Source organism: Pan troglodytes, chromosome X (assembly GCF_028858775.2).
Source record: "Pan troglodytes isolate AG18354 chromosome X, NHGRI_mPanTro3-v2.0_pri, whole genome shotgun sequence".
In the NCBI taxonomy this organism is placed as follows: domain Eukaryota; kingdom Metazoa; phylum Chordata; class Mammalia; order Primates; family Hominidae; genus Pan; species Pan troglodytes.
In genome coordinates, this window is record NC_072421.2 from 10,514,568 (window position 1) to 10,526,928 (window position 12,361).

The following is a 12,361-nucleotide window of genomic DNA, read 5'->3' on the forward strand; positions in this document are numbered from 1 at the left end:
GGTTGGGAGTTCCGGAGGGAGAGTTCCTGTAAAGCAGAGATTCCCAGGGCTGGCTCAACATCCACATTGCCTGGAGGGCTTTCCCTGAAACACAGGCTTGCAGGCATGCCAGCCCTTGCTATTTCCCACCTCTGCCCAGGCCTGGCCCTCATCAAGGCGGGAGAGCCCAGCTCCCAGGGCTCACGCTCTGGAACCAAGAATGAGGCTCTCCAGGCACAGAGACAATAGAGGCCTGGAACAGATCCTCAAAATGTGTGTGCTGAAGACATACTCAGGGTCCGATACTTGAGGGGCCATCTCACATTATCATCTCCAAATCTAGGCAGGTTCTGTTATTGGGCATTAACCCCTCGAGAAATCAGTGCCTGTAACTATGATTTGGATCATCTGTGCTTTGGATTTCTCTTTTAATCTTCTCTGTCTCCTCCCATTCTTAACCACAAGTGATTTATCAGCCTCTCTAATTCAACTTCATTACTCTTTGCCATCCAAGTCCCTGCAAGCACAAATAAAACCCAAAGGAAGCAGCAGACCTTTTTATCCATCTGTGAAGACACTGAAGAAACACTAAATTCATCTGACTTTCTAGAGTAATTGCTTTCCCCACATGGCACTAGAATCCTGGCATACAGGGAGCAGCTTCAGCAGAGACACGGCAGTAGAGAAATGACTGACTGAAGGATGGTTCAGGGCTGTTGTCCTCCCTGAAGGTGGTTCCAACAGGACACAAAAGTTGCAGCAGAGCCTGTGAGAACAGCTGTGTCCTTTGTCGTCACTAGCTGGTCTGTCTGTTCATTGGGCAATTTCAGTTTTTATGACTGAAAGCTGGGCATGCAAAGGACAACCAAACAGCCTCTAGCCTGCTGATGCTCACAGTCTGGAAAGTCCTATGGTAAATCAATATTTCTTTTTTGCTTTTCAGAGACAGTCTCACTCTGTTACCCAGGCTAGAGTGCAGTGGCATGATCATAGCTCACTGCAGCCTCCAACTCCTGGGCTCAAGCAATCCTCCTGCTTCAGCCTCCTGAGTAGCTGGGACTAAAGGTGCACACCACCATGCCTGGCTGGTTTTTCAATTTTTTGTAGAGACAGGGTCTTGCTATGTTGCCCAGGCTGGTCTCTAACTCCTTGCCTCGGGCAGTCCTCCTGCCTTGGCCTCCCTAAGTGTTGGGATTGCAGGCACGAGGCACCACACCCAGGCTTTTTTCATTTGTTTTTAGAGACAGGGTCTCCCTCTGTCACCCAGGCTGGAGTGCAGTGGTGTGATCATGGCTCACTGCAACCTTGAACTCCCAGGGTCAAGCAATTCTCTCACCTCAGCCTCCTGAGTAGTTGGGACTGCAGGCATGCATCACCATACCTGGCTAATTTTTAAATTTTTTTTTTTTTAATTTTTATTTTTTGTAGAGACTGGGTCTTGCTATGTTGTTCAGAGTGGTCTTGAATTCCTCCCACCTCGGCCTCCCACAGCACTGGGATTATAGGTGTGAGCCACTGTGCTCAGCCTGGTAAATTGGTATGTCTAAGGAGAGTGTTTGGTGCCATTGTTCCCAGGTGTTCACACTGTTTAAAATGTTTCTAATACATCTCAGCATTGATAGGTTGGTTGCTTGGTTGGTTGCTTGCCTCTTTTGGGCTCCATCGCCTTCCCCACTGTCTCCTTTTTCCACCTCATCTGGCCTTTGTGGAGTGCTGTGTTGGCAAAAGAGCTTTCCACCTGTGCCTCCCCAAGGGTGTGTGTCTGTAAGAGCTGCCCAGGGCCTGGGAAGGACAGTGGAGACACCAGGTACTCGTTCGGGAGACTTGTGCTCAAAATGACATGGGTGTGCCGGCTCTTAGCTGCCTGACCCGCATTCTGAGGCCTGGTGGCGCCGTGGTTCTTCAGCGTGTGAACACCTGCCTGGCAGCGTCTGATACACCTCACCAGGCTGAAGGGCAGACCAGCTACCTGTGATTCCTGATAAAAATTCTATGCTTTACAGAATCCCTTCTATTTATGCCCACAACCAATGGAGGAGTGCTTTCTAGATGATAACCTCAAACTGTCAGTGTTGAGCTTGAGTTGATGTTTGAGTTACTGAGTGTTCCACGTTCCATGCTCATGGAAACCTGGCTCTGTTTGGAAGCAGCAATGCTGGGCCCTACCCCAGTTGTCCCATGAGATAATTGTGCTCTGTGCACACAGTTCCGGTCCCAGACCCTGGCTTTGTAGCATACATTTTCAAGGAGGACTCTTGGGCCACCACAGATACTGCCCTATCCATTGCTATTTTTGATGGTATGCTTGTGTATAATACGTTTGTATATGGCATAAGTTAGCAGAATATGTAAATGAAAGGAGGAAACACCTCAATGTCATTATCCACGGGAAGTGTGTTCACTCTGTCTCTTCATTGTAAAAATGAGGCAGTGCCGTTGCCCAGAGCTCTCTTGGCACCTTTTATACCCCTCACCGGCTGGCTTGGTCGGCTGCAGGGGTGCCCTTCCCATCTCATTGGCTGGGTGTGTTGCATGGTGTTATGCTTTGGGAAGAAGGTTGTATGGTGCTGGTGTCACGGAGGCCTGTGTCCAGGTCTGCCCCATCACAGACTGACCCTTTGGTCTTAGGTGCTCAGCAGGTGCCTGGCTCGTAGGAAGCCCACGCAACTCCATCTGCCACACCAGGGCCTTTATCTGCTGCTAGCTCACCGCCATCCTATGCGATGTGGCCTGTGATCAGCTTGTACAGGAGAGGCAGCTTTCTGGGGTGTAGTTGCCTGCCTGACGTCACATAGCTGGCACGTGATGGATCCCGATTGGATGTGTCTGCCTGGGGAAACCTCAAGTCACAGGCAGCTAACACAGCTCAAGCATCCCTAATCAGAAGGTCTGAAATCTTAAATGCTTCAAAGTTCAAAACTTTTTGAGCACCAACATGATGCCATAAAGGAAAAATTCCACAGCTGATCTCGTGGGATGTGTCGCAGTGAGAATGCAGGTAGAGACTGGGCAAGCTGCTGCTGTTTGCTGTTGCTGGCGCCTCACAGCTGAGGCGGGTGTTCTGGTGCCATTGCCGTGCTGCTTACTTACCCTGGACACATTCCTCTCTCACTGTATTGATGGTATATCGTGCTTTTCACTGTTGAGTGCTTATATATCAGTATAGGAAAATTATTGCTTGTTGGCAGCATATCAATTCAGAGTCCGGAATGACGGAGATGCCAGACAACCACAGATTGTGCACATGGGTGGCAGAGAGACTGACACTTTTGCTTTATGATGGTTCAGTGGATACAAACTTTGTTTCGTGCACAAAATTATTAAGCATATTGTATAAAATTACCTTCAGGCTATCTATATAAAGTGTATATGAAGCAAAATGAGTTTCAGGTTTAGACTTGAGTCCCACCCCCGAGATGTCTCATTATGTATGTGTAAATATTCCAAAATCCAAAAATGTCTGAAATCCAAAACACTTCTGGTCCCAAGCATTTCGGAAGAGAGATGTTTAACCTGTACTTTAGAAAGCACTCAGGCGCTGGAGTTCATCGCGGGCAGCATTTCAGCAGCACCTGTGTTGTGTGTCTGCAAATCAGAATGCATCCCTATCCCATCATTGACACCAAAGGTAGTTATGATGCCTGTGGCAGTGGCTCATGCCTGTACTCCCAGCACTTTGGGAGGCCAAGGCAAAAGGATCACTTGAGCCCAGGAGTTTGAGGCCAGCATGGGCAACATGGTGAACCCCATCTCTACAAAATAATTTAAAAACTAGCCAGGCCATAGTGGCATACACCTGTGGTCCCAGCTAGTCAGGAGACTAAGGCAGGAGGGTCACTTGAGCCTGGGAGGTCGAGGCTACAGTCACCCGTGATCACGCTGCTGCACTCCAGCCTGGGCAAAACAGCAAGACCCTATCTCTGTCTCCAAAAAAAAAAGTAGGTGAGGAGGACCCTGTGGTGTGTGTTCCTTAAGTCATCTGCAAGATTCAGAAATTTTCCCATCCTCCCTGCTAAAGATAATTGTTAACCCTATTCAGAAAACAGTGGTGGATTATTGATTACAGAGCAGTTCAAAACTGTTTAGTTGTGTTGGGAACATTCACACACAAGGTCCTTTCACGGAGAACTTAACCATGGTGTCTTGAAAAAATGCAGCTTCTCACCTTTTAAAATTCCGCACAAAAAAGTGAAAGTGATTGAAAGCAACAGGTGCATTTACATTGTGTTCAAGTGAGGGCATAACATGATGCATGTAATAAATATTTGCTTGCAAGGCCCTGAAGGAAATAGCCCAGATCCCTGCCCTCTGTAGAGGTGCTTTCAGCCCAGGGAGGAGCGTGGAGGCAGGTGAGCAATGGGGTGATTTGAGAGAGTCCCCTTGCTGGGGCGTGACCTGGAGGTGGGGTGATGTCAGGGCAGGACTGGGAGAGCTGAGGGCTGTGTGAGAAGGAACCAGCCATGCTGAGGGCTGTGTGGAGGCAGGAGCAGTGCAAGGAGACCTTGCATTCAGACATGGGGCTGGCTGTCTCATCGTGGAAGCAAAAATAGAGTAATGCCAGCAGGATCTCTAGAGTGTTTGTTTTTTTCCTAACAGTGGTTTCGGTCCTGTCATAGCATGCTGGGTGACTGAGTACACTAATGGTGGCCCTTCCTGCAGGTTTGTCCCCTTCATATAAGTTCTGTTTGGCTTTGAGGTGCTGTTTTAGAGCTTCATGCTCCGTCTCCTTCAGTGGCGGCCAGCCCAGGGAGAATGGCAGGGCCGTGGGCTCCATGTAGCAGATCTCTGAAGCCACTGCTGCTTGGAGCCTGCCGGCCCTCTCCCCTCTGGGAACTGTGCAAGCAGCTGTCTCCTTGGGAACGTGGCATTAGCATGTTTTGCATGAGAATGAACACCAACCAAGGCTGAATATCAATTGGATCCTAGAGTGCAGCTGCCTTTGAAATGTTCCTTTGTGTGGCCGAACTTCCTGCTGCAGTTGATTCCTGGAGCTTGTGCGAAGACACAAAGTCTTAAGTCATCTTAGTGCCTTGCTTGCTCTATCTCTGGATCTTGCTGTCACCATTTATTTTATCCTTAGAAGTATGGCAAAGAGAAATACATACATATATGCAGAGACACACGTCTACACACAGGCACAACAGAGACACACGTACCTACACATGCATACAACATATACAACCCGGGCACACACTCACAACATGCATCTCCACACAGACACAACACAGGCACACATACCCACACACGCATACAACGCACAACACAGGCACACACATACAACACACATGGACACAGAGACATGCATCTACAGACATACACAACCCAGGCGTACACATACAACATACATCTACACACAGACACATGTGTACATTCAGACACAACCCAGACTCATACATCTACACATGCAAACAACCAGACATACACATACAACATACATCTATACAGAGATATACATCTACACACATACACAGCGCAGGCACACACACAGTGTACATATAGACAGACAGACATTTATACACATACAACATGCATCTACACACACACAACATAGACACAGACAACATCTACACATAGATCTGTACACATACACACCAGATGCATACAACATATAGACATGCATGTAACACATAGACATGCATCTGTGCGCAAGCACAACATGGACCACTCACACACACAACCTGCAGAGCTGCCTCTTGGAACCAGTTAGAAACAAAAGTTGGAATATGACCCCAGCAAGTCCCCAATCCCCATTTTTGGTCCTTTTCTTCGTTTGTGTTGTTGACCCTGATGGCCCAGATTCTTATCAACTGCGACAATAAAAACCAATTAGTGATTTTATAGTTTGACTTTGCAAGGTGGGGGTGGGGGGCAAACTTGGTCCAGACATTGCTGTGCTGCTGCAGGTCTGAATGAAGTGCAGTGTTGGGCTGGAGCGCCCCATGCTGCACTTCTGGCGTGGGAAGTGACGATGCAGCACACACCACTCCCCTGAGAACAGAGCACCCAGCTCCTGTAGTTTGGCCCTCTAGGAAGATGGGAAGGAGCCTGTGGGCACCTTCTGATTAGGAGAGAAGCCTGGAGCCAGCCTGCCGTCCACTTTCTCAGTGGGTCTCTTGCTCCATGTCATTGTTCACTTCTCACAGGGCCTTTGCTCCCTGCAGGTGAGTTCTCTTTCGTTTATGGGTGGATCTCGGAGCAGTTCTGCAGAAGGCACTTTGCAAATAGAGTTCCTTTTTAATCAGTGGGTGACCAAAGGCACTTGGATTTTAGCAATAAATTATAGGTCATTTAATTATCTGTTTCTGTGATGTGGTGATGTGATATGGTTTGGCTGTGTCCCCACCCAAATCTCAACTTGAATTGTATTTCTGAGAATTCCCACGTGTTGTGGGAGGGACCCAGGGGGAAGTAATTGAATCATGGGGCCTGGTCTTTCCCCTGCTATTCTCGTGATAGCAAATAAGTCTCACAAGACCTGATGGGTTTATCAGGGGTTTCCGCTTTTGCTTCCTCCGTTTTCTCTTGCCACTGCCATGTAAGAAGTGCCTTTCACCTCCCGCCATGATTCTGAGGCCTCCCCAGCCATGTGGAACTCTAAGTCCAATTAAACGTCACTTTGTTCCCAGTTTCAGGTATGTCTTTATCAGCAGCGTGAAAACGAACTAATACCTGGCGCTTTTAAATAACAGGTACCAGGTGCTTTCAAGTGGGTCTATGGGTGATAGATTTCAGGAGTTTTAAAAGGGAAAAAAAGTGCAAGTGTACCTCAACTCTTTGGCATGAAATGAATTATTGAACGCTGAAATATTGAGGCTGGGCGCAGTGACTCACACCTGTAATCCCAGCACTTGGGAGGCCAAGGCAGGTGGATCCCTTGAGTCCAGGAGTTTGAGACCAGCCTGGGCAACATGGTGAAACCCTATCTCTACAAAAATACAAAAAGTAGCAGGGTGTGGTGGTGCACACCTGTGGTCCCAGCTGCTAGGGAGGTTGAGGTGGGAGGATCATCTGCCAAGGAAGTGGAGGCTGCAGTGAGCCCAGATTGTGCACTCCAGCCTGGACAACAGAGTAAGACCCTGTCTCAAAAAAAAAAGAAAAGAAAGAAAGAAAGAAAGAAATATCGAAATGAAATGGAATATTGAATTCTGAACCATTGAATATTGAAATGCAATGTGGGGGAGACATCTGACCTGTGAGAGCGCTTCTCAGAATGCAAATCAGTTTGGCAGTATTTTAATGTCATTCTGTGTTTTATAACCAGACAGATGTATTGTTCTCTAACCCATGCATAGCTGTGTTCAAGTTTTGTTTTGTTTTGTTTTGTTTTTTTGAGACGGAGTCTTGCTTTGTCACCCAGGCTGGAGTGCGGTGGTATGATCTCAGCTCACTGCAACCTCCACCTCCCAGGTTCAAGCAATTCTCGTGCCTCAGCCTTCCGAGTAGCTGGGATTACAGGTACATGCCACCATGCCCGGCTAATTTTTGCATTTTTAGTAGAGATGGGGCTTCACCATGTTGGCCAGGCTGGTCTCGAACTCCTGACGTCAAGTGATCCACCCGCCTCGGCCTCCCAAAGTGCTGGGATTACAGATGTGAGCCACTGTGCCCAGCCATTCAAGTTATTTTGATAACACTTCAAGCTAGGAGTTTCTGTTAGTGTCTGTCTGATGCACATGAGAAATCTGACTTCTTTGAGTGGGGTTGCTGTTGTCTGAAGCTGAGGTTGAGCTATTTGGTTACAGCTTGTTTTCTAAGCCTGTGCTGTGTCTTCAGCCTCCTCTAAGCTGAGAGCAGAGGAGGCTGCCCTCCCAACACTTTGGGACCAGACCTCCCAACACTTTGGGAGGCCGAGGCAGGCAGATCGCTTGAGGACAGGAGTTCAAGACCAGCCTGACCAACATGGTGAAACCCCATCTCTACTAAAAATACGAAAATTAGCCGGGCGTGGTGGCGCATGCCTGTAGATCTAGCTACTCCGCAGACAGGCAAGAGGATCACTTGAACCCAGGAGTTTGAGACCAGCCTGGGCAGCACAGTGAGACCCCATCTCTACTAAAATTTTAAAAGTTAGCCAGGCATGGTGGTGGGCACCTATAGTCTCAGCTACTTGGGAAGCTGAGGTGGTAGGATTGCTTGAGTCCAGGAGTTCGAGGCTGCAGCATGCTATGATCACACTGTACTCCAGCCTGGGTGACAGAACGAGACCCCAACTCTTTAAAAGAGCCTTTGTTGGTCTTAATTTTCATAATACAATACTGATTTTCAAGGTTTTAATAAAGAATTGATTTGCAGCTCATCTTAGAAAGGTTTACCCCTTTGTATATGGCAATTTCCCATAAGCCACATAAAAATACTGTGACTTGAAGTAAATATTTCTGAATCTAGCTGTATGTGAGCATTTCCACAAACATTAATGTTGTTTCTAAAGTTTTTGTTCATTTATTCCTGCAAAAACAAATGCAATTTGTGTGTGTATGTGTGTCTGTGTGTGATGTGTGCACCTGTGTCTTGAATGCTTCATGTTCCCTTGTGGGACATGCCAGTTGACAGCCTCATGTTGTCTGAGGTGCGTCACGACTCCCCACCTTGCATGAGGAGTTGGGTGGCGACAGGTGTGGGAAAGTGCATATGGATTTAACTCCTGAAAGTGGCTTAAGGGGATTGTGAAGATCCAGGTCCAGTCCCTTGTGGTGGGAAGGTATTATTGGAATCGTTGATTAATTTGTACTTGTTCTTCCTCTAGACAAGCAGATGCCCAGTGTCGGGAAGGCAGCCCAGGATCACAGCAGCACCCACCGAGTCAGAAGGCACCGAACCCACCCACATTCTCTGAACTATCTCACTGCCGGGGAGCCCCAGAGCTGCCCCGGGAGGGCCGGGGCCGAGCGGGAACCCTACCTCGAGATTATAGATACTCGGAGGAGAGCATCCCAGCAGACTTGGGACCCCGAGCCCAGAGCCCTGGCTCACCCCTGCATGCTCGAGGACAAGACTCGTGGCCAGTGAGCTCAGCCCTGCTCTCCAAGAGGCCAGCCCCACAGAGGCCACCGCCACCCAAGCGCGAGCCCAGGAGATACAGGGCCACAGACGGCGCACCTGCTGACGCCCCCCTGGCTGTCCTCGGCAGGCCCTTCCCAACGCCATCCCCTGCGTCCCTGGATGTGTATGTGGCCCGCCTGTCCCTCTCCCACAGCCCCCCTGTGTTCAGCAGTGCCCAGCCCCAGGACACCCCGAAGGCCACTGTCTGTGAGCGTGGAAGCCAGCATGTGAGCGGGGACGCATCACGTCCTCTGCCAGAAGCACTGCTCCCTCCCAAGCAGCAGCACCTGCGCCTGCAGACGGCCACCATGGAGACCTCGCGCTCCCCCTCGCCCCAGTTCGCCCCCCAGAAACTGACGGACAGACCTCCCCTGCTCATCCAGGATGAGGATTCAACCAGGTACTGTCCTGCGATGGTGTTCCCTCCCCATGAGGCTCCTAATGTGGGACGCGGGTTCTCAGTGGGTCTTTCTGGGGAGTCACCTGGGCACCTTGCTTTAGCTCAAGGCGTTGGACTTAAAGTCAGTACTGGGGAATAACTGTGTGGACAGAAAGTGAAGCTTCAGTGGTGGTTGGATTTTTATCTCACTGGGGGGCTGCTGTTTCCTACAGGGGAACAGGGGTAGATGTGAATAGGTGATACATCTTCCCCTTCCTCCAAGCCAGATGCATTTATATCTGCATTACCCACAGGCGTCTGCAGGGTAGAGGTCTGTTTTTTTTGTCGTTGTTGTTGTTTTAATGCAGTCGATATTTGTGATTGGAATCGAGTTTAACCTAAGCATGCGACCTTTAGGTGAAATTGGTATTTTTCATGGTGTCCAGTATTTTCTTACTCCTTTTTTTCCAGATTTTTTTTTAATGTTAGAAAGCTAAGCTGGTATATACCTTTTGTTAAAGCAGAAGAATACTCATTCACATTTCATGGTGCTATCATCAGGATTTCAGGCACGGAATTATTGCGTCCATTGAGATGCTGATGAATGTTAGGCAGGAACTTGACCTTTCAAGAGCACTAGGCCCAGCATGGTGGTTCACGCCTGTAATCCCAGCACGTCGAGAGTTCAAGGCAGGTGGATCACTTGAGCTGAAGGAGTTCGAGGCTAGCCCAGGCAACATGGCAAAACCTTGTCTCTACTAAAACTACAAAAAATTAGCCAGGTGTGGTGGTGCATGCCTATAGTCCCAGCTTCCCAGGGAGGAGGCTGAAGTGGGAGGATCACCTGAGCCTGGAGGTCGAGGCTGCAGTAAGCCAGGATGGCACCACTGCACTCCAGCCTGGGTGACAGAGTGAGACCCTGTGCAAAAAAGAGCACCGGCTGTTTAGCTTTCTTCAAACACAAATACCACCTCCTTGAGTGCCTTGAAGGACTGAGAAATGGAAGAAGGGGAGAATTTGTGTCTCATTCTCTGGAGCAGTGGCTCTCAACCTAGGAGGTGGAGTGTGATTTTGGCCCCCAGGGGACATTAGGCAATGTCTGGAGACAGTTTTTGTTGTCCTAAGTGGGATGGGAGTGGGGGGTGCTCTCTGCATCTAGTGGTGGAGCCCAGGGAGGCCACTCAGGGTCTGCAGTGCGTGGGCGGCCCCCACAGAGCATTGTCCGACCGCAGATGCCAGCTGCTGTTAGGCTGGGAACCCTGCTGTAGAGCCGCACGCCCAGCACAGGACCCACCATCACCTGTGCTGTGTAAATGTGGGGCAAAGAAAACCAAGTCGATGAATGCAGGTCCTCAGTCACACCAGGTGTGGCGGGTGGCTGCCGTCCTGGACAGGACAGATAACAGGTATTCCCATCGCCGCAGAAAATTCTGTGGGACCTCACTGCTCTAGAGTCTCAAGTAATTTTTTTTCTTAGCTTCTAAATAACTCAGCAGAGAAAGAACATGACTGATACTGATCCTGTATCTCCAGCCGAGGCATTGTAACCACAGTTTTCTCTGTGGGCCAAAACTGGGCTTTGCATCATTTAAAATGTATCTAAAGATCATTCAGATATCCTTTGAATTGGTAACATTGTAAGGTTCTGAAAGGAAAGTGTCTTACTCCTTTCAGGCTGCTATAATAAGATCTCATAGACTGCACGGCTCATTAACAGGAGAAATGTGTGAGTTGATGAGGGCTGGTCGCTGGAAGGTCCGACCCACTGTGTTCTGTCCTTATTTTGAAGTCAAGGCTCGTGAAACTGTTCTCATGTGGAAGTCAAGACCGTTTTTCAGAAGAGAGACCATTTCTGTTAAAAAATGATCAGGAATAGAAGCTTTGTTGGAAAGTGTATGTGAACCCGTGGGAGATAGGAGATTCGTTTTTTTTCTTTCCCGGTACTGTATTTTATGTTATTATCATTATTATTCCCTGTCGCCCAGGCTGGAGTGCAGTGGTGCGATCTTGACTTTTGGGTTCAAGTGATTCTGCTGCCTCAGCCTCCCGAGTAGCTGGGATTACAGGCACCTGCCACCACACCAGGCTGATTTTTGTATTTTTAGTGGAGACGGGGTTTCACCATGTTGGCCAGGCTGGTCTCAAACTCCTGACCTCAGGTGATCTGTCTGCTTCAGCCTCCCAAAGAGCTGGGATTACAGGGGCAAGCCACTGGGCCCAGCCTCTTTCCCAATATTTTAAAACCTGTGAAGGGAGATTTGTTTATGTTGTTTAATTTGTTTCTATTGTGCACATCAAATTTCTGCACAAAAGGGGGAGGATACCAATACAGGCTGATGTGAAAGTCAGTAATAGGCAAGCAGAGCTTCTCCCGGGAGCCAGGGGGGCGGGGGTGAAGGGAGTGCAGAGGGTTCTGCGTTTGCTGGTGCTTGGATAAGGTGGCCAGGTTTTCCTCCTTCTATTATTATTATTATTATTATTATTATTATTATTATTATTATTTATTATGTTTTTAACAGAGAGGTGGGGAGGTCTCACCGTGTTACCTAGGCTGGTCTCAAACTCCTGGGCCCAAGCAGTCCTCCCACCTTAGCCTCCCACAGTGCTGGGATTCCAGGTGTGAGCCACTGTGCCTAGCCAGGGTTTTCCTTCATAAGTCTGACCTATCTAAATGGTATTTTCCACAGTTAGACTTTGTAAATTGTCTTCATGAGGAAGCAGTTGTGAGGTGTCTGTGAGTCCCTAGATAAAACACATCAGATGTTGCTGAACCCTACTGGAGAGAGGGAGGAAAATACGCAGTTAGTTCATCTCAGCCTGAGCACCACTCCCTTGATAGGGAAAGAGCCCTCCTGCATTCCCAGTCACCAGTGAAAGAGGGAAAAACAGCATTAAATTTAGAGCATCGTGGCTGCCCTCCTGCTGTGGAAAATTGGATTCATTTGTGTAACGTCGTAGGGGCAG

At 48.7% G+C, this 12,361-nt stretch overlaps 1 protein-coding gene across 6 annotated transcripts in view; it reads left to right on the plus strand.

The window, feature by feature from the left end:
- Positions 1-12,361, plus strand: part of SHROOM2 (shroom family member 2) — a 162,746-nt gene that overhangs the window by 136,743 nt on the left and 13,642 nt on the right. For all 6 annotated transcript variants that reach the window (XM_016942807.3, XM_016942806.3, XM_016942808.4 and 3 more), the window contains one exon: positions 8,723-9,418. In XM_016942807.3, coding sequence (XP_016798296.2) covers positions 8,723-9,418 — 696 coding nt within the window. The remainder of the gene's footprint in view (positions 1-8,722; positions 9,419-12,361) is intronic.